This window comes from Rhamphochromis sp. 'chilingali' (genome assembly GCF_963969265.1).
Source record: "Rhamphochromis sp. 'chilingali' genome assembly, contig: SCAFFOLD_110, whole genome shotgun sequence".
In the NCBI taxonomy this organism is placed as follows: domain Eukaryota; kingdom Metazoa; phylum Chordata; class Actinopteri; order Cichliformes; family Cichlidae; genus Rhamphochromis; species Rhamphochromis sp. 'chilingali'.
The window spans coordinates 39937-62825 of record NW_027667093.1 but is presented as its reverse complement, the minus strand read 5'-3'; the positions used below and the strand labels follow the sequence as shown (position 1 = coordinate 62825).

Here is a 22889-nt window from a genome sequence, read left to right as displayed (position 1 = left end):
CTACAGACCTCACAGTGTCTGTGTGTGTGCTTTGGTGTGTGTGTGTGTGTGTGTGTGTGTGTGGGTGGGTGTGTGTGAGAGAGAGAGAGAGAGAGAGAGAGACACTTGCTGTGTATTTAAGAAACAAACGCTGAAAGAAACCAAACAGAATGACACAGGCAGAAAGACACTGTTTTATTTGTGGTAACCAATGATGCATTTCTTCTCCCCTTGTACAGGGCCTCTTGAAGCCATATGTGGACGAGCAGATGACATAGTGCTCCACAGGCCTGGTTCTGCTGCCTCCTCCTCCACCCACCTGCTGCAGAGGCTTCTGTGAAGGGAAACTGCTACATGTTATGTCACCAATCCCTGCCATGCTGCGTGTCTAACGACCCGGCAGGGCCTGCTGAGTACAGTGGTGGTGGACCCAGGCCCTCTGCACCTTCCTTTCTCCGATTGGGACCGTTTTGTCCCATCCTTTTTGGTCCGATTCGCCATATCTCCAGAACCGAAGAAGCCATCGGCGTGGCCTCTTCGCCACAGCGTCCGGCACCCACCAAAACCCCCACCTAGACACCAACCTAACCCCTAATTATTGCTAGTTATTTTAATTTTTACCTGTCGTCTTGTGTTCCAGTCGGTCGCAGCAGCAGTGTGTTACCAGTCGCCAATACTCTCCTGTTTAGTTTGAGAAGTCTCCTTTTGTATTAACTATGCTTTTCCAAAAACGTCTATCTTTGTGTACACGTTGAATGAATGTTAATGGGAGACCAGTTCTTTGGGGGGTTTTTTTGGGGGTTTTTTGTGGACAATCCTTGTCAGTGTTGGAAGAGGACTGTGAAGGACGACCGTTTTGCTCTCCCTGACATTTCGTATTAATGCTGGTCAAGAACAAAAATGAGAATGACACTGCTGGAAGTTATCACATCACTATAGTTTCTTTTAATAAGCACTTTTTAAAACTTTATATATTTATAATGCAAGGTAGCTAATGAGTAGACATACTGAGTTTGTGGGTCTCGTCTTTATGACATGTTTAAAAAAAAAAAAAGAGAGAGAGAAAAAGATTTGACTGTTTGTCCTCAAACTTTCAGACTCTGCTTTTGTTTCCCCAGCCCCGATTTCTGAGTGAAGGTACGCGTTTCAGGATATTTCATTGAAATATTGCTCTAATATTTTCAGTTTAGTTCTGGCACAAGGCACACAACACAGACACACTGAGCTCGGCCTGAAGAAGGCGAAGGAACGCCGAAACGTCGCGAAGAGCTCAGTAGATGCGCGTAAACCCAAGATGGGCAATTTTTTGAACTGGGGCAGGGGTACCACCATCCTGTCCCACGGTGGAGAGTGCATCTCAAGGAACCGGCGATTGCTGGTTCCCTGATCTTTTTTCAACACCCTAACCCTTTACCACAGACGTGGAGTCAGGACCCGCTGTTCACTTTCAGTCAGTACACTGAAAATGAGTTTCATCAGACTAACCACAAATGTACGACAGTCAAGAACTTCTGCAGCTCTGAGCCAAGTTTCCTAAACACTCTGCAGTATGAGGAGGACGAGTTCTTTAGAAAACTGATAGCTGCAGAAGGACAAACCTCAACTCAAAAATCTTTAAAACGCCTTCATTCTTCTCATATGATTAATGAGAAGGAAAACGGGACACCACTGTCTTATAATTCCCCAGGAACAAACTCCTCTTTCTCTCATTTCAGACCTGTTTCAAATCATAAGCAGACACAACCAAAAACCGGCTCACCTAATCAAACCAAATCCTAACTTTAAGCCACTATCCAGTCCTGTCCCCCTTCTCTCCTCATACCGGTACCCACAGTTCAGACCCCACCTCAGGCCCCTTACTGCCTGAGGAGGGGTCTGAAGTATTTTCCAGCCTTATAAAGAAAGGGAAGACTGAAGTGGCAGACTGTCATGCAAAAAGCGAGCATCTCCTCCTTGCACTGCTTACAGTCAAATGACAAAATATGTGAACTCTTTTTAAACAGGAAAAAGGAAGAAATTGTACACCAGAGGGGGCAAGAAGGAGAAAACTTGAATATAAACTCAAAAGAAAAACCGCTGTTCCTTCCCTCCCCCAGAAGGCAGTAGAATATCATCATGTTAAATGCCACTTTTGGGGGGGGGGGGGGGGGGGGTAAAATTACTTGACAAATATGTTTCTCTTTTTTGTTATTTCGTCCCTCTTTGTTACAGCTACAGGAGGACAATAAACAGAAGAAGGAGAGCGGCACCAAAGAGGCGAAAAAACGAAAGAGCGCACCACCTCCTGACACCACATCCACAAAGAAGTCCAAATGTACCTCCAGTGCTGAGGGGGACGACAAGGAGGTTTTTCTCCTCCCTGTTCGTGGGCGTGAGCGTTACGAGATGTTGAAGAAGATCAATGACGGTTTGGAGCTGCTTGACAAGGACAGCAAAAGCAAGTCAAAGGTCTCAGTGAAGCATGAGGTTCCCGTGCCCTCCAGTGGAAAGAGGCTGCTCCAGAGAGGAGAGAGGAGTGACAGCGACTAAGATGCCCATCACCTCAATTTCGAAAACAAATGTCACCTTTTTGTCTAAGCCTTTAGGATTATTTCAGATTTTAAATGCCCATTTAAAAACCAAAATGCCATCCTGCCTCAGTTAAAACGGTTCCTGAAACTGTACTGCCTGATTAGTCACTGCACTGACATACTGTTGTGTTCAGTTATGTTTTTCTTTTCTTTTTAAAAAAAACAAAAAAAACAACAACCCTATGTTCCTAATTGGGTTAGAGCCGTTCAGCATGGTTTGAGTGAGATTAAGAATGATCCTTGTCATAACGAGTCACTGCCGTTTATTTAAATAAAGTTCAAAGCTAGGCTTGCAAAACTTGAATGGAATTTGCCTCTGATGTTGCTGTATTACTGTGCTACAGTCCTGTCGCACCATGTCATTTTTAAAAAAAGAAATGTATATATTTTGCATGATTGTCTGGGAAATGCAACCACCTCTGCGCAACCTTGATTCATATGCAATATGTAATCATGTTTGTGTAACATGAAAGAAAAAAGAGAAAAAATGATGATAAATGCAAAGACTGGTAACAGCGCTAAGAACCATAAAGCAAGAGAATTTTTAAAAAACTGTGAGAAATAAACTACACTGTAAAAAAAATAACCCTATTCAAATTAAAAAAAATGATGTCCAGTTGTCACATCCAAAATATTTGGCTTTATAGAATCCAAATTGAGTCACTTGATATGACCTGATACTTTTATGTTGATATAAACAATATTACTAGACTTGACTGAAACTTTAAATTTTGCATTGATCCAAATTGATTTTTTTACATAGAACCATATTTTAATTATTGAACCAAGCTAATATATTGAAATTTAACCAACCTAATGTATTCACATCGAACCAAATTAACATGAACTAATATGTTTGTGTTGAAGCCAGGTAATTGATTTACATATATTCAAACTATATTTTTTACATTTCATTTCAGTTCAAAAATGCTCTGCATTTCCTATAAAAAACAAGACAGTTGGCCAACCAATTATTTCAAAATTATTTATTGTTCCAAACCATTTTAACTATAATCAATAGAGAGGATTAGTAATATACAGATTTAGTGCTACGGCAGAAATGATTAGAGAAATGTTTGTTTTATAAAACCTGCAATCTTTTGAAAACCAGTATAAAACCTGCAATCTTTTGAAAACCAGTATAAAACCTGCAACCTGTCTAAAACTGGCATAAAACCATTATAAAAACTATTTTTAAACCAATTTGCAAGTACTCAAAAATGTTTATATGTGCACTGTGCCTGTACAATGTAAAAAAAAAAAAATCTACACATGTATCAATGAAATCAACTTAAATCTCCCTTTCAAATGGGTGTTCTTATAAATTTTGAATGTAGAATACCACTGCAGGCCAACCAAGCAAAATAACCAAGCACACATGCACATGCATGTGCACATACACATGCACACATGCATGCAAACACACTACTGTGCAGTGTTAAGTTCACAATTAAGTTTGCGAATCTTAGAGGTCATCTTGTTAAAGTCAAGCTCCATCATAATCTTTTGAAGAGCCTCAAAGGTGAACCTGAATCCTCGTGGATATTCCATATTAAGAGCATAACAGAGTCCAAAGACCATTGCCACTCCAGCTGCCACAGAAGGCAACTCATTCAGGACTTCCACACCATCAATGATTATCCCGATGTCTCGAGGCTGATGTAGGAGGCTTGAGTTGTCCCTGAAGACGAAGAGTGCCATGGTGGTACTCTGCAGCTCTTCCTCAGCTTCATCTTTCTGGGATATCTTGAGGTAAAATATGGAACAAAATGTACAAGTGAAGAATTGAAGTCTGGCACACCTGATAAATCTTTGACCATAATAAACTACTATTTTGATAGTTGTTTGGTCACAGACTATTAGAACAATTATTTGACTAATCAGATTGTGAATTGCATAATCATTAAATTAAATCAATGGTGGAACATTTTCATAAATGTTCCACAAAGCCCAAGAAAAAAAAAAGAAAACAATACAGAACCCTAAGATATTAACTTGATGAGTTGATTAATCGTTGCTGTCCTACATTAATCACTGCATTTAATAGCAGAGTTGTCAAATTTACATCAAGAGACTGCATCTCATGTAGAGACAGAACAGATATGGACATACCATGTATTCTTTTATCAAGTCCTCAACACATCAGCAAGGTGAATGAGAGGATAATGAGGGAGAGTCTAGATTATTATGAAATGTTTAAAAAGGATGTGCAGTGTAAATGCAAAATGATACCTGTTCAGATTAAATGAAAATGTATGCTTCAGCCATGGAATGGATGGAGCGATCTGTGGTTCTGAAAGCATACAGAAAAAAAAGAATAATGTTACTTCTCTATAAAACACATTACATAGAAAAACCAAGAAATACGTAACATGACATACCAAACAGTCTACAGACCAGCCATTAGCGACTAAGTTTGGCATAGGGTCAATTTTTTGCTGTTAAAATTAAAATTTCTTCAGAAAATGCACATTTTTCCGAGCTGCGCCTGAAAGTCAATTGAAGGAATTAGTCTTATGTCATTGATCTTATATGCTGGCTTGTTATTTCTGTCTCTAAATCATGCACATTAATAATTATCTTTTGCGCTCGGTGTACACACACATAACACACAGATATTTATATGAAGAGAGACAAACGTGCGCGCACAAACACAAGCTTGTGTCTAGAAACCGCGAGCTCACCAGAAAAATTCAAACGAAGCGGAGCACGGAGTTATACTATGAATGTTATGAACTATGAACTTATGCTAGCTAGCTTTATCCACCACCGATGCATCGTGGTAACGCTAGCTAGTTAGGCAAAAAGCCGTTTTTTACCAGTATACTAACTTGTATTCCCGACTGTGATGGTCGGTTTCTGGTAACCAGTTCTAACGTTGCGCAGGATAGCTAGCTAGCTTATAGCTAGCAGCTACAATCATGCAAAAATTAGGGGTGGCTGTCGACCCAGCTTAAATGGGGTTATTTTCTGCAATTTTGGCAATACAAATTATAAAAGCTTTTGTAACACACTTGGCTTTACTTACGTTTATTTTCAGATGAAATTAATCAAAGATGTGACATGATGTTTCCAGCAGCCATGCAGAATAAAAATGGGTCCCGGTCTATTTCTGGTGGGCGTGTTCAAGTGCAAATCACTTTGACTCAAATTAAAGATATTATCTGTTCAACATGAAAAGAAATATATGTTTTGAGAGAAATCAAAAACTTTGCGTTGCGATGTTCACAATCCTGTACTGACACTATGGGCACATTTTTAGAAATCTATTTAATTCCACAGAAAGGTTAGCCACTTTAGTGTTTCACTTGTGACCTATTTATAGCTCACTGAAGATGGTTTTAAAATGCAACAATGTTCGGAGATAGAGAGAAAAAAAAAAAGAACTTTGGTGCAGGTGCAGGTGCAGTCTTTATGTAGCTTTCTGGTGACCTTAAAAGAACCTTTACGAAGCCCGTTGACAGGCCTTTAATCGAATGATCGGTTGGTTGATTGATAACAGAAAAAAATGACACATAAGATGGACATAAAGGACTGAAAACACCAAGAGCAAAATATTGCATCGCACTCATTTATGTAGTTTATTTTTAGATTAGATAATTTTGCAAAATAACGCAGCAAAATAAATAATAAGAGCCGGGATGTGCAGACTATTTAGCACTGAAAAAACTCCGTCCATGTGAACAGAATCAGGTGTTACCTTACCTGTTGATTAAATATCAAGACTATTTAGCAATAAGCTTACTTTAAAGGCTCGTAATAGGTGAACTGTCTTGGTATAGTTGAGTCACGCAGAGTTCATGGTCCATGTTGTGTTACTTGTTGTTTGTGTGTGTGTGTGTCACCCGATGACCCCTGGCGCCGGAGCGTCTAGACTACATTAGAGATGTGTCACAGCAAAGAGCCGCACCTGCGCTCAAAGAGAGCACATACATAGAGGTGAGGTATGAGGATAAATGGATAGATGCGGTCCTTTTTCGAAGCTGAGCGCACAGTTGTATTTCCTGCACAATCACACACGAAGTGAGGCTGTGTTTATGCCGGTTATACCATGAATATACACCCTGCAGGCACCACTTGTTTGTCAAACTGTTTATGAAGCAAAAGTCACATTTCTGTTTATTTACAAAGCAAAAAGAAGGGGGGAAAAGAGGCGTAGGAGGGGGTGGAGCGTGCGCACTAGCATACCGGCGACGGCTGTTTCCTTTCACTAAAAGGAAAAAAATAATAAAATGTGTACTTCACGTTACGGTTGAAACTGGGGGGGGTTTTTTTGTGTTTTTTTAATTTTTATTTTATAGAAACAATTTTTGCTCATAACCAATTGACAGGGGATTTCTTAAAATCACCCCGCAGTTCTTCAGCTGAGACACCTGAGTTAGAAAACACAAACACTGCAGCTGTCTTTGTACAAACTTGTACAAACTCTGTTTTGACCTTGTATACTGTATTTCCCCAGCCCCTCTATTTTGAAACTAAAACTATTGAACCTTAATTCAATTTCTCACTTCACATAATCGTTTCACTTTTGCCTTGAAGTGTTACTTTTAATTTAATTTAATTATTTTTTTATGACGCATGTTCTCTGGTGAGTTCAGGTACATCTGTAACTTCAAGTGGAAGAGTTGCATGTGAGTTAAAAATTTTCTATAATACCAAAAAAAAAAAAAAAAAAAGACAAAATACTGACGTTTTTGTCGAATAATCTGTCTGACATGAGGGATAATATAGCATTTGCATTTTAACTAAAAGACTCGCGCACTGACACTATGGGCACATTTTTAGAAATCTATTTAATTCCACAGAAAGGTTAGCCACTTTAGTGTTTCACTTGTGACCTATGAAGTACCCCCGAAATTGTATCATATTAAACAACAACAACAACAATAACAACAACAACAATAAACACTCGAGGACTTTAAAGAGTTTAATTTTTACCGAGGTTTGAGAGCGCTCACCCCGGCTCGGGGCTCCACAGATGTGATGGATGAGGGCTCCTTGCTGCAGACTGCAGCGGAGTGTTTGACAGTCAAACTTGAAACAGTCTTTGGAACTGAAACGGTCTCTGCCAACACGAACACATACCCCAAACAGTTCGGTAAATATGTACAGTTTCTCGCAGCTTCAGTTTTCAGCAGCTACCAGAACTTGCCTACGGTCTGCATCCTCCCAGCAGCCTCGCACTTCATCTGCGGGCAGTACTTGCGTGTGTGAGCGCTGTCACCGGTGGCTTCGCAGATCGGGCAAGTGTAGTTCCGGAGGACGGGGCAGAAAACTTTCCCGTCGTCTGATTTGAGCTTGTGAGATAGGTACACCCTCGGAGTCTCCCCGTTCTGCTTGCATAAGCGGCAGTAGTCCGAGGATGAGGCGCTGCTGCTGGTGTCCGACGCGCTGCTGGTCGGACTGGACTGTGATGAGTTTTTGGAGGATTTCTTCCCCCGAGTGGAAGTGTGGACCTTACTCCAAGGGGGCGCTTGTCCCTTCTTTGGACGCTCGGTGTCTCGGTTATCAACCTCACGGTTGCTGCACAGTTTCTCGAACACTTGGCTCAGATTCATGTAGTCGTGCCACATGTTAAAGCTGTCCCCACCAGTGAGGATCGAGTTCTGGACCTCCAGTCGTCTCGGCATTGTGGTCATTTTTTGGCAGAAGTAAAACTGAGAGTGTGTTTGGAGCGCCTCATATTTATAGCTCACTGAAGATGGTTTTAAAATGCAACAATGTTCGGAGATAGAGAGAAAAAAAAAAAGAACTTTGGTGCAGGTGCAGGTGCAGTCTTTATGTAGCTTTCTGGTGACCTTAAAAGAACCTTTACGAAGCCCGTTGACAGGCCTTTAATCGAATGATCGGTTGGTTGATTGATAACAGAAAAAAATGACACATAAGATGGACATAAAGGACTGAAAACACCAAGAGCAAAATATTGCATCGCACTCATTTATGTAGTTTATTTTTAGATTAGATAATTTTGCAAAATAACGCAGCAAAATAAATAATAAGAGCCGGGATGTGCAGACTATTTAGCACTGAAAAAACTCCGTCCATGTGAACAGAATCAGGTGTTACCTTACCTGTTGATTAAATATCAAGACTATTTAGCAATAAGCTTACTTTAAAGGCTCGTAATAGGTGAACTGTCTTGGTATAGTTGAGTCACGCAGAGTTCATGGTCCATGTTGTGTTACTTGTTGTTTGTGTGTGTGTGTGTCACCCGATGACCCCTGGCGCCGGAGCGTCTAGACTACATTAGAGATGTGTCACAGCAAAGAGCCGCACCTGCGCTCAAAGAGAGCACATACATAGAGGTGAGGTATGAGGATAAATGGATAGATACAAAGCAAAAAGAAGGGGGGGAAAGAGGCGTAGGAGGGGGTGGAGCGTGCGCACTAGCATACCGGCGACGGCTGTTTCCTTTCACTAAAAGGAAAAAAAATAATAAAATGTGTACTTCACGTTACGGTTGAAACTGGGGTTTTTTTTTTGTTTTTTTAATTTTTATTTTATAGAAACAATTTTTGCTCATAACCAATTGACAGGGGATTTCTTAAAATCACCCCGCAGTTCTTCAGCTGAGACACCTGAGTTAGAAAACACAAACACTGCAGCTGTCTTTAACTCGCGAGGGCAGTCATGGACGCAAGACCTGCGTCTCATCACTGCTGCTTTGTGAATGTCTGTCTGTGAAAAGCGCTTAATAAATAAAGTTTACTTACTTACTTACTTACTTACTTACTTACTTACTTACTTACTTACTTACTTACTGAGCCTGCAGTTCAGAAATTTAACCATTAGATGGAGTCATTGCCAAAGCAATGACTCCATCTAATTGCTATGACTTTTGGTGTTTATTTTGGACCTTAACTCGCCCCACAGTTTTGAGACAAGGTTCACATATGATATATCATTGTGTGCGGCTGGAGCTGGAATGAGTTGCTATGACTTTTGGTGTTTATTACTTCTATAGTTTTTTAAATATGAATATTTTAATGCAAGTTTTTTCCCATTGAAATGAATGGAGAACAAGAAAACTTCATTTGTGGTGTGCTGGCTCACTCTAGTGGTATGTCGGGAGTAATGGAGGCGGCCGCTGTGTCCCTGTGGTTGGCCTACTTGTCAGATATCGACAAATCCTACACTACAGACCAGTTGACAGCGTGCAATAACCCAGCCGATTCATTCGTCTTTACACTACCTCACAATCGACTCAACGGTGAGTTATTTGTTTGTTTTGTTTTCTCACAATTAATGTAAAGCCAAGGTATATATCAACGGCGCGCGCAGCGGAAGTATGGCATTATAGCGGATTATAATGGGGGACGCTTTTATTTTGTATAACTACCGGAAGTAGTTCCTGTGTACTGAGCTAGCTGGGTAGCTAGCGCCGCGTCGCTTAAAAAGCAGCCGGGCTTGTCTTAAACTTAAGAGGCTGACACTCGCTAAACCACCCGATCGCTCGCCAAGCGACAGACGTCCATGTGTTCAACAACAGACACACGTCATTCCCCTTCGTGGTCTAAACCAATCAGAGATAGTGAGGGGCGGGACCTCTGTCCGTGGTCGAGCTGGAAGTGGAGGTGGATAGAGACGGGTGAGTAGCTTGAATGAAGCGATATCGATTCATTAAATCCTGAATTGAATGAATATAAATGTGTTTTACCAGAAACGCCAGAATCTCAGGTTAAAGCTCACAAAACTATTTCAACAACAACCAGCAAATGAGAGCAGGAAACGCATTCCACACGAAGACGTAAACAGAGCGGACCGACGCATCAGAATTAGCTTAGTCGGCGTGGGGGCTAATATCATCCTTAATTCCTTCTTACTTTTGCTGTTTTGCTTCCAACACGATAAAACCCACAGTTCACGCACAGCTCGCTGTGCGTGAACTGTGAGAGAAACTTCAAGAAAAGTTTCCCATCTCAAACATGTGTTTTCTGCATTACTCATTCGCTTATTACCCATCAGTCTACCGTTGTTTACAGCGCTGGCGGCCGCTGTCTTTTCTTTCCTTTGTAAATGACGTCGGATAAGAAAGCTTAATTTCTGCTGTTTAATACTGAAGAAATGTAAACTTTTTCAAATTAGGTATAATTGCAGAATATTTTTAAGGTTATCTGCTATAAAATCCATGCCAGGAAAATCTCCTTTATGTTTTTATGTTTTTATTTTTTTATTCTCAGTTACTTTGACACAACGGCATGTGCTGTGATGGTCACATCTCTGATAAAGTTTAGTGTCAGTACTGATAAATGATCAGAATTATAAGATCTCTCACTTTCTGAGTAAAAATTGCACCAAATCGAATCTGGATTATGTGGATTATAGAAATCAGTGATGATACACAGTGTGTGTGTGCTTTGGTGTGTGTGCTTTGGTGTGTGTGTGTGTGTGTGTGTGTTTGTGTGTGTGTGTGACAGAGAGACAGACAGAGAGAGAGAGAGAGACACACTTGCTGTGGATTTAAAAATTTAAAAAAACACACAGAAAACCCAAAGAGAAAAAGAGGCACACAAGTCGATTTGTACCGCATTGAGTTGCAAAGCAGCTGACCAGCTTGTGTGTGTGTGTGTGTGTGTGTGTGTGTGTGTGTGTGTGTGTGTGTGTGTGTGTGTGCGCGCGCGCTTTGGTGTGTGTGTGTGTGTGTGTGTGTGTGACAGAGAGAGAGAGAGAGAGAGTGACACTTGCTGTGTATTTAAGAAACAAACGCTCAAAGAAACCAAACAGAATGACACAGGCAGAAAGACACTGTTTTATTTTGGTAACCAATGATGCATTTCTTCTCCCCTTGTACAGGGCCTTTTATGACAGGAACAGGAACCACAGAGCGTCAGCGGCAGACATCCAAGCTGCACAGGGCACACGCGGCGCCACGCAGAATAAATGACGTTCCTGGGCCAAAGCCGAAGCCCAGCCACCCGCTGCCTCCTCGCCGCCTCCTCCCGGGACCTTCAAGGACCACCCACCAGCCACTGGTACACATTCCAATCTTACACAATGGCCCCAGCATCACAGGGCATCTCCTGACATTAAAATCTATCCTGATTTCTGTTGTTTTTCCCTCATCTCTGAGCCGCTGAGTGTGAGTGTGTGTGTGTGTGTGTGTGTGTGTGTCTCTCTCTCTTTTACACAAAAAACACATGTCAGTTGTTAAGGAAAATGTTATAAAACACTTCTTCAGTAAAGACTCAGAGAAGAGAAACACACAGAACTTCTTGCTAGCAAGGGCAGCCTCCACTCTAAGAGACTCCAGTGAGAGAACTGCCCCGGTCTTTATTTTATACTCCATTGAGCGTGTGTGTGTGCGTGTGTGTGTGTGTGTGTGTGTGTGTGTGTGTGTGTGTGTGTGTGTGTGTCTTTTACACAAAAAATACATGTGAGTGCACTTGCAACAACTTTTAATATGCAATGTACAGGACTTGCCAGCTAGGCGCCATCCTGTGGACCAAACATGCAATTGAAAGATGTTATTTTCGCCGGTATAACTCCTTCAGACACTTTGTACCGCATTGAGCCAGCAGAGGGAGCCCCCCTGGTTCAATCCCAGTTGCACAGCAGTTGTGACCAGCTTCTGTCTGTGTGCTTTGGTGTGTGTGTGTGTGTGTGTGTGTGTGTGTGTGTGTGTGTGTGTGTGTGTGTGTGTGTGTGTGTGTGTTGACAGAGAGAGAGAGAGAGAGAGAGAGACAGAGAGAGAGAGAGACAGAGAGGGAGAGATACAAAGGAATGTAATTCAAATTTTGCACTTCAGACCTTACAGTGTGTGTGTGTGTGTGTGTGTGTGTTGACAGAGAGAGAGAGAGAGAGAGAGAGAGACAGAGAGAGAGAGAGAGAGAGAGAGAGAGGGAGAGATACAAAGGAATGTAATTCAAATTTTGCACTTCAGACCTTACAGTGTGTGTGTGTGTGTGTGTGTGTGTGTGTGTGTGTGTGTCTGTCTGTCTGTCTGTCTGTCTTTTACACAAAAAATGCACTTGCAACAACTTTAATATGGAATGTACTGGACTTCCCAGCTAGGCGCCCTCCTGTGGACGACAGGTGCAATCCCAGTTGCACAGCACTTGACCAGCTTCTGTGTGTGTGTGTGTGTGTGTGTGTGTGTGTGTGTGTGTGACAGACAGACAGACAGACAGAGAGGGAGATTCAAAGCATCAGGACCAGGAGATGACACAGTGCTCCAAAGGCCTGGTTCTGCTGCCTCCTCCTCCACCCACCTGCTGCAGACGCTTCTGTGAAGGGAAACTGCTACATGTTATGTCACCGATCCCTGCCATGCTGCGTGTCTAACGACCCGGCAGGGCCTGCTGAGTACAGTGGTGGTGGAATCGTCCCGATCGGACACTCCTATCTGCCACTTTGACCTTTTTATTCCGTCAAATTTTGACCCATTTACACCAAGTCCAGAACCGTTGGTGCTATCGACATGGGGTCTTCACCAGGGTGTCCGGAGCACCCCGAAACCCCCCCGTAGACACCACTTTCATCCCTCTACGACACTTACTTTCCCAGTTATTCCATTTTATTCCGTCAAATTCTGGCTATTACCCCCTAACCTAACCCTAACCCTAACCCTAACCCTAACCCTAACCCCCCCTAACCCTAACCCCTAACCCCCCCTAACCCTAACCCTAACCCTAACCCTAACCCTACCCTAACCCTAACCCTAACCCTAACCCCTAACCCCTAACCCCCTAACCCTAACCCTAACCCTAACCCCTAACCCTAACCCTAACCCTAACCCTAACCCCCTAACCCCCTAACCCCTAACCCTAACCCTAACCCCCTACCAGCTTGCTGGTGGCCTGTTCCTTACTTAACACCTAACCAGCCAGTGCCTCGTGGGGTTGGGGGTGCCCCTGCCCTATAACAAATCCTAACCCTAACCAGGGGGGTCCCTATAAAAAACAAAAAACAATTAAGACAAGAAAGACAAGAGAGTCAAAGAAAAGCAGAAAGAAAGACATGAAGTCACGTAAAGACAGAAAAAGTAAAAAGAGAAGCCACGTATAACAAACACAGAAAGAGAAAAACAAAGAGAATATGAACAACAAAGGACGGGATGTCAAACCAAGCAGGGGGTGCCATGAAAACAAAAAGAGAACTTAAAGACAAGAGACAGACAAAGAAAAAACAAGTACGTGAAATAGGACGGGATGTCAAACCAAGTAGGGGGTGCCATAGAAACAAAGAGAAAATGAAGAGAAATATAAAGATAGAAAAACAAATAAGAGAAGAGGAAAAACAAATAAGAGAAACAGAAAAACAAATAAGAGGGGAAGAAAAACAAATAAGAGAAACAGAAAAACAAATAAGAGAAGAGGAAAAACAAATAAGAGGAACAGAAAAACAAGTAAGAGAAACAGAAAAACAAGTAAGAGAAAGAGAGAAACAGAAAAACAAGTGAGAAACTAAGAAAGAAAGTTTGAAAGAAACACAAACAGAAAACCTAAAAGTGGGAGGAGACAAACACAAGTATAAAAGCCAAGAGAGGCACACAGAGAACAAACAGACAGAAACATATTGGGCCAGCCTGAGGAAGGCGAAAATACGCCGAAACGTCGCGAAGGCCCAATAAAGTGCACTGAACCCAAGATATGGGTAATTTTTTGAACCAGGGCAGGGACACCACCACCCAGCCCCATCGATGGCCCGTGCATGCCAGGCTACCAGCTTGCTGGTGGCCTGTTCCTTACTTAACACCTAACCAGCCAGTGCCTCGTGGGGTTGGGGGTGCCCCTGCCCTATAACAAATCCTAACCCTAACCAGGGGGGTCCCTATAAAAAACAAAAAACAATTAAGACAAGAAAGACAAGAGAGTCAAAGAAAAGCAGAAAGAAAGACATGAAGTCACGTAAAGACAGAAAAAGTAAAAAGAGAAGCCACGTATAACAAACACAGAAAGAGAAAAACAAAGAGAATATGAACAACAAAGGACGGGATGTCAAACCAAGCAGGGGGTGCCATGAAAACAAAAAGAGAACTTAAAGACAAGAGACAGACAAAGAAAAAACAAGTACGTGAAATAGGACGGGATGTCAAACCAAGTAGGGGGTGCCATAGAAACAAAGAGAAAATGAAGAGAAATATAAAGATAGAAAAACAAATAAGAGAAGAGGAAAAACAAATAAGAGAAACAGAAAAACAAATAAGAGGGGAAGAAAAACAAATAAGAGAAACAGAAAAACAAATAAGAGAAGAGGAAAAACAAATAAGAGGAACAGAAAAACAAGTAAGAGAAACAGAAAAACAAGTAAGAGAAAGAGAGAAACAGAAAAACAAGTGAGAAACTAAGAAAGAAAGTTTGAAAGAAACACAAACAGAAAACCTAAAAGTGGGAGGAGACAAACACAAGTATAAAAGCCAAGAGAGGCACACAGAGAACAAACAGACAGAAACATATTGGGCCAGCCTGAGGAAGGCGAAAATACGCCGAAACGTCGCGAAGGCCCAATAAAGTGCACTGAACCCAAGATATGGGTAATTTTTTGAACCAGGGCAGGGACACCACCACCCAGCCCCATCGATGGCCCGTGCATGCCAGGCTACCAGCTTGCTGGTGGCCTGTTCCTTACTTAACACCTAACCCTAACCCTAACCCTAACCCCTAACCCTAACCCCCTAACCCCTAACCCCTAACCCCTAACCCCTAACCCTAACCAGGGGGGTCCCCTAAAAAACACAGAAAAACCTAGAACACAAAGACAAAGAGTCACGTAAAAAACCAAGTAGGAAACAAGGAAAGGACATAAAAGGAAGGGGGTGCCAAAATCATAAACATGAATAAAGATCAAAGGACGGGATGTCAAAACAGCAGGGGGTGCCATGAAAAATAATAATAAATGAAGAAAAGTAGACAAAGAGAAAGTCATGAAAAAGAAACAGAGAAAGAAAAGTAAGAAACAAAGATAAAGAGAAAAAACATAAGTACAGTAAGACAAAGAAGTCACGAAAAGAGAAAAACAGTAAGAAAAGCAGTAAGAAACGTAAGACAAGAAAGTCACGTAAAGAGAAAAACAAAGAAAAACAAGTAAGACAAAGAAGTCACGTAAAGAGAAAAACAGTAAGAAAAACAGTAAGAAACGTAAGACAAGAAAGTCACGTAAAGAGAAAAACAAAGAAAAACAAGTAAGACAAGGAAGTCAGTAAGAAAAATAGTAAGGCAAGAAAGTCACATAAAGAGAAAAACAGAAAAAACAAGTAAGAAACACAAGTTGGAAACCCAAGAGTGGGAGGAGCCAAGAAAGAGTATAAAAGCCAAGAGAGGCACAGACAAGACAGAAGTCAAACAGACACAAGAGAACACACATTGGGCCAGCCTGAAGAAGGCACAGATATGCCGAAACGTCGCGAGGGCCCAATGATGTACAATGCGCATACACCCAAGATGGGTAATTTTTTGAAACAGGGCAGGGGTATCACCACCCGGCCCCATCGATGGCCCGTGCACCTCAGGCTGCCAGCTTGCTGGTGGCCTGATTCTTTTCTAACACCTAACCAGCCAGTGCCTCGTGGGGTTGGGGATGCCCCTGCCCAAAACCCAAGACCCTAACCCTAACCAGGGGGGTCCCCTAAAAAACACAGAAAAACCTAGAACACAAAGACAAAGAGTCACGTAAAAAACCAAGTAGGAAACAAGGAAAGGACATAAAAGGAAGGGGGTGCCAAAATCATAAACATGAATAAAGATCAAAGGACGGGATGTCAAAACAGCAGGGGGTGCCATGAAAAATAATAATAAATGAAGAAAAGTAGACAAAGAGAAAGTCATGAAAAAGAAACAGAGAAAGAAAAGTAAGAAACAAAGATAAAGAGAAAAAACATAAGTACAGTAAGACAAAGAAGTCACGTAAAGAGAAAAACAGTAAGAAAAACAGTAAGAAACGTAAGACAAGAAAGTCACGTAAAGAGAAAAACAAAGAAAAACAAGTAAGACAAGGAAGTCAGTAAGAAAAATAGTAAGGCAAGAAAGTCACATAAAGAGAAAAACAGAAAAAACAAGTAAGAAACACAAGTTGGAAACCCAAGAGTGGGAGGAGCCAAGAAAGAGTATAAAAGCCAAGAGAGGCACAGACAAGACAGAAGTCAAACAGACACAAGAGAACACACATTGGGCCAGCCTGAAGAAGGCACAGATATGCCGAAACGTCGCGAGGGCCCAATGATGTACAATGCGCATACACCCAAGATGGGTAATTTTTTGAAACAGGGCAGGGGTATCACCACCCGGCCCCATCGATGGCCCGTGCACCTCAGGCTGCCAGCTTGCTGGTGGCCTGATTCTTTTCTAACACCTAACCAGCCAGTGCCTCGTGGGGTTGGGGATGCCCCTGCCCAAAACCCAAGACCCTAACCCTAACCAGGGGGGTCCCCTAAAAAACACAGAAAAACCTAGAACACAAAGACAAAGAGTCACGTAAAAAACCAAGTAGGAAACAAGGAAAGGACATAAAAGGAAGGGGGTGCCAAAATCATAAACATGAATAAAGATCAAAGGACGGGATGTCAAAACAGCAGGGGGTGCCATGAAAAATAATAATAAATGAAGAAAAGTAGACAAAGAGAAAGTCATGAAAAAGAAACAGAGAAAGAAAAGTAAGAAACAAAGATAAAGAGAAAAAACATAAGTACAGTAAGACAAAGAAGTCACGAAAAGAGAAAAACAGTAAGAAAAGCAGTAAGAAACGTAAGACAAGAAAGTCACGTAAAGAGAAAAACAAAGAAAAACAAGTAAGACAAAGAAGTCACGTAAAGAGAAAAACAGTAAGAAAAACAGTAAGAAACGTAAGACAAGAAAGTCACGTAAAGAGAAAAACAAAGAAAAACAAGTAAGACAAGGAAGTCAGTAAGAAAAATAGTAAGGCAAGAAAGTCACATAAAGAGAAAAACAGAAAAAACAAGTAAGAAACACAAGTTGGAAACCCAAGAGTGGGAGGAGCCAAGAAAGAGTATAAAAGCCAAGAGAGGCACAGACAAGACAGAAGTCAAACAGACACAAGAGAACACACATTGGGCCAGCCTGAAGAAGGCACAGATATGCCGAAACGTCGCGAGGGCCCAATGATGTACAATGCGCATACACCCAAGATGGGTAATTTTTTGAAACAGGGCAGGGGTATCACCACCCGGCCCCATCGATGGCCCGTGCACCTCAGGCTGCCAGCTTGCTGGTGGCCTGATTCTTTTCTAACACCTAACCAGCCAGTGCCTCGTGGGGTTGGGGATGCCCCTGCCCAAAACCCAAGACCCTAACCCTAACCAGGGGGGTCCCCTAAAAAACACAGAAAAACCTAGAACACAAAGACAAAGAGTCACGTAAAAAACCAAGTAGGAAACAAGGAAAGGACATAAAAGGAAGGGGGTGCCAAAATCATAAACATGAATAAAGATCAAAGGACGGGATGTCAAAACAGCAGGGGGTGCCATGAAAAATAATAATAAATGAAGAAAAGTAGACAAAGAGAAAGTCATGAAAAAGAAACAGAGAAAGAAAAGTAAGAAACAAAGATAAAGAGAAAAAACATAAGTACAGTAAGACAAAGAAGTCACGAAAAGAGAAAAACAGTAAGAAAAGCAGTAAGAAACGTAAGACAAGAAAGTCACGTAAAGAGAAAAACAAAGAAAAACAAGTAAGACAAAGAAGTCACGTAAAGAGAAAAACAGTAAGAAAAACAGTAAGAAACGTAAGACAAGAAAGTCACGTAAAGAGAAAAACAAAGAAAAACAAGTAAGACAAGGAAGTCAGTAAGAAAAATAGTAAGGCAAGAAAGTCACATAAAGAGAAAAACAGAAAAAACAAGTAAGAAACACAAGTTGGAAACCCAAGAGTGGGAGGAGCCAAGAAAGAGTATAAAAGCCAAGAGAGGCACAGACAAGACAGAAGTCAAACAGACACAAGAGAACACACATTGGGCCAGCCTGAAGAAGGCACAGATATGCCGAAACGTCGCGAGGGCCCAATGATGTACAATGCGCATACACCCAAGATGGGTAATTTTTTGAAACAGGGCAGGGGTATCACCACCCGGCCCCATCGATGGCCCGTGCACCTCAGGCTGCCAGCTTGCTGGTGGCCTGATTCTTTTCTAACACCTAACCAGCCAGTGCCTCGTGGGGTTGGGGATGCCCCTGCCCAAAACCCAAGACCCTAACCCTAACCAGGGGGGTCCCCTAAAAAACACAGAAAAACCTAGAACACAAAGACAAAGAGTCACGTAAAAAACCAAGTAGGAAACAAGGAAAGGACATAAAAGGAAGGGGGTGCCAAAATCATAAACATGAATAAAGATCAAAGGACGGGATGTCAAAACAGCAGGGGGTGCCATGAAAAATAATAATAAATGAAGAAAAGTAGACAAAGAGAAAGTCATGAAAAAGAAACAGAGAAAGAAAAGTAAGAAACAAAGATAAAGAGAAAAAACATAAGTACAGTAAGACAAAGAAGTCACGAAAAGAGAAAAACAGTAAGAAAAGCAGTAAGAAACGTAAGACAAGAAAGTCACGTAAAGAGAAAAACAAAGAAAAACAAGTAAGACAAAGAAGTCACGTAAAGAGAAAAACAGTAAGAAAAACAGTAAGAAACGTAAGACAAGAAAGTCACGTAAAGAGAAAAACAAAGAAAAACAAGTAAGACAAGGAAGTCAGTAAGAAAAATAGTAAGGCAAGAAAGTCACATAAAGAGAAAAACAGAAAAAACAAGTAAGAAACACAAGTTGGAAACCCAAGAGTGGGAGGAGCCAAGAAAGAGTATAAAAGCCAAGAGAGGCACAGACAAGACAGAAGTCAAACAGACACAAGAGAACACACATTGGGCCAGCCTGAAGAAGGCACAGATATGCCGAAACGTCGCGAGGGCCCAATGATGTACAATGCGCATACACCCAAGATGGGTAATTTTTTGAAACAGGGCAGGGGTATCACCACCCGGCCCCATCGATGGCCCGTGCACCTCAGGCTGCCAGCTTGCTGGTGGCCTGATTCTTTTCTAACACCTAACCAGCCAGTGCCTCGTGGGGTTGGGGATGCCCCTGCCCAAAACCCAAGACCCTAACCCTAACCAGGGGGGTCCCCTAAAAAACACAGAAAAACCTAGAACACAAAGACAAAGAGTCACGTAAAAAACCAAGTAGGAAACAAGGAAAGGACATAAAAGGAAGGGGGTGCCAAAATCATAAACATGAATAAAGATCAAAGGACGGGATGTCAAAACAGCAGGGGGTGCCATGAAAAATAATAATAAATGAAGAAAAGTAGACAAAGAGAAAGTCATGAAAAAGAAACAGAGAAAGAAAAGTAAGAAACAAAGATAAAGAGAAAAAACATAAGTACAGTAAGACAAAGAAGTCACGAAAAGAGAAAAACAGTAAGAAAAGCAGTAAGAAACGTAAGACAAGAAAGTCACGTAAAGAGAAAAACAAAGAAAAACAAGTAAGACAAAGAAGTCACGTAAAGAGAAAAACAGTAAGAAAAACAGTAAGAAACGTAAGACAAGAAAGTCACGTAAAGAGAAAAACAAAGAAAAACAAGTAAGACAAGGAAGTCAGTAAGAAAAATAGTAAGGCAAGAAAGTCACATAAAGAGAAAAACAGAAAAAACAAGTAAGAAACACAAGTTGGAAACCCAAGAGTGGGAGGAGCCAAGAAAGAGTATAAAAGCCAAGAGAGGCACAGACAAGACAGAAGTCAAACAGACACAAGAGAACACACATTGGGCCAGCCTGAAGAAGGCACAGATATGCCGAAACGTCGCGAGGGCCCAATGATGTACAATGCGCATACACCCAAGATGGGTAATTTTTTGAAACAGGGCAGGGGTATCACCACCCGGCCCCATCGATGGCCCGTGCACCTCAGGCTGCCAGCTTGCTGGTGGCCTGATTCTTTTCTAACACCTAACCAGCCAGTGCCTCGTGGGGTTGGGGATGCCCCTGCCCAAAACCCAAGACCCTAACCCTAACCAGGGGGGTCCCCTAAAAAACACAGAAAAACCTAGAACACAAAGACAAAGAGTCACGTAAAAAACCAAGTAGGAAACAAGGAAAGGACATAAAAGGAAGGGGGTGCCAAAATCATAAACATGAATAAAGATCAAAGGACGGGATGTCAAAACAGCAGGGGGTGCCATGAAAAATAATAATAAATGAAGAAAAGTAGACAAAGAGAAAGTCATGAAAAAGAAACAGAGAAAGAAAAGTAAGAAACAAAGATAAAGAGAAAAAACATAAGTACAGTAAGACAAAGAAGTCACGAAAAGAGAAAAACAGTAAGAAAAGCAGTAAGAAACGTAAGACAAGAAAGTCACGTAAAGAGAAAAACAAAGAAAAACAAGTAAGACAAAGAAGTCACGTAAAGAGAAAAACAGTAAGAAAAACAGTAAGAAACGTAAGACAAGAAAGTCACGTAAAGAGAAAAACAAAGAAAAACAAGTAAGACAAGGAAGTCAGTAAGAAAAATAGTAAGGCAAGAAAGTCACATAAAGAGAAAAACAGAAAAAACAAGTAAGAAACACAAGTTGGAAACCCAAGAGTGGGAGGAGCCAAGAAAGAGTATAAAAGCCAAGAGAGGCACAGACAAGACAGAAGTCAAACAGACACAAGAGAACACACATTGGGCCAGCCTGAAGAAGGCACAGATATGCCGAAACGTCGCGAGGGCCCAATGATGTACAATGCGCATACACCCAAGATGGGTAATTTTTTGAAACAGGGCAGGGGTATCACCACCCGGCCCCATCGATGGCCCGTGCACCTCAGGCTGCCAGCTTGCTGGTGGCCTGATTCTTTTCTAACACCTAACCCTAACCCTAACCCCTAACCCCTAACCCTAACCCTAACCCTAACCCTAACCCTAACCCCCACACTGAATCCTAACCCTAACCAATTTGGCCCTAATCCCACCCACTTGAATACTAATTTGTCCCAAAACCCTTAAAAAATAAGCCCCAACCCATATTCTGGCCCTAACCCTAACCACTCCATTAATCTGGCCCTAACCCTAACCTAATTAACCAAAACCCTTAAAAAATGAGCCCCAACCCATATTCTGGCCCTAACCCTAACCACTCCATTAATCTGGCCCTAACCCTAACCTAATTAACCTTAATCTGGCCCCAACCCTATTCCTTACTTTAGCCCCAACCCACGTGACAAACCCTAACCACTTGATGTTCTGGCCTTAACCCTAATTAATTGGGTTCATAATTCATAATTAAATGTTTTTTGATTTGGCCCTAACCCTAATTACTGGATAAAAATTATTTACAATTAATTAAAAACACTCAATTCATGACTTACAAAAAAATACTACATACACAATAATAAAAAAATACAGTAGACATGGTTAAAGGTGGTTAAAAAATTGTTTCTATGATTATAAATTATTTACAGGGTTAAAAAATTAAAATCTTTCTAAAAATATGTTTTTGCCAGTGAGGAGTGATTAAAAAATACATTTGTGAAAATTCTATTCGAAAAACTAAAAGCGAAAAGGTAAAAACACTAATTTGGCTTTCTAAAACTAAATTCGAACTGAAAAAAAGTGGGAGGGTATAAATAGAAGGGGATGGCACTCGCTGCTCATTTCATTCCAAGACATCGGACAGAGCAGACCTCTGAGAGCAAGCCTGTTTCCCGTTTCTTTTTGTGTGTGCCTGGCCTGAAGAAGACCTTCACAGGTCGAAACGTTGCCACATAGGCACACAAATTCATTTATTTGGCCTATTACGATTTGATTTCTTTTTTCTTTAATAACTAAAAGGTTTTTTTCAAAACCAATTCATTTTTTTATTTTATTTCTTTAAAAATTTAAGTTAAAAATTACATATTTAAGTTAAAGCTTTAAAAATTTACTTTAAAAATTTAATTTAAACTTTGGTAGGAAAACCAATTAAAAAAAACACTCGCCTCCATCCAACTCACCATGGTTGGATGGACTTCTGACTGGACCCTGGTGCGCCATGGCGGACGCCGTGGACAATCCAAGGTCCAGGCCCCTTACCGAGGGATGGCCCGTGCACCGCCCGCCTCCAATTGGAGGAGGGGCCCAAACACTCATCCTAACCCTAACCCCTAACCCCCTAACCCCTAACCCCTAACCCTAACCCTAACCCCCTAACCCCCTAACCCTAACCCTAACCCTAACCCTAACCCCCCTAACCCCTAACCCTAACCCTACCCTAACCCTAACCCCCTAACCCTAACCCCCCTACCCTATCTGAAGGTAAATTAAGCCCCACCCAAACACTGAATCCTAACCCTAACCAATTTGGCCCTAATCCCACCCACTTGAATACTAATTTGTCCCAAAACCCTTAAAAAATAAGCCCCAACCCATATTCTGGCCCTAACCCTA

General features: G+C 41.6%; 1 protein-coding gene and 1 long non-coding RNA gene across 2 annotated transcripts; one reads left to right on the top strand and one right to left on the bottom strand.

The window, feature by feature from the left end:
- Positions 1–2683: 2683 nt before the first annotated feature.
- LOC308391447 (nanos homolog 2-like) lies at positions 2684–8193 on the bottom strand. The gene is made up of 3 exons (XM_080908014.1): positions 7488–8193; positions 4782–4842; positions 2684–4295 (listed from the first exon to the last, which is right to left on the bottom strand). The coding sequence occupies exon 1, from the start codon at positions 8186–8188 to the stop codon at positions 7688–7690; it is 501 nt and encodes a 166-aa protein (XP_080764140.1). The 5' UTR covers positions 8189–8193; the 3' UTR covers positions 2684–4295; positions 4782–4842; positions 7488–7687.
- Positions 8194–9922: 1729 nt separating this feature from the next.
- On the top strand, positions 9923–13115 carry LOC308391454. Its single transcript, XR_013970621.1, has 3 exons — positions 9923–10137; positions 11343–11521; positions 12661–13115. It is a non-coding gene; the product is annotated as an uncharacterized lncRNA (long non-coding RNA).
- The last annotated feature ends 9774 nt before the right edge of the window (positions 13116–22889 follow it).

What these genes read in the sequence shown, in the direction of transcription:
- LOC308391447 (XM_080908014.1), bottom strand. Translation starts at nt 8,188, where the DNA reads ATGACCACAATGCCGAGACGACTGGAGGTCCAGAACTCGATCCTCACT.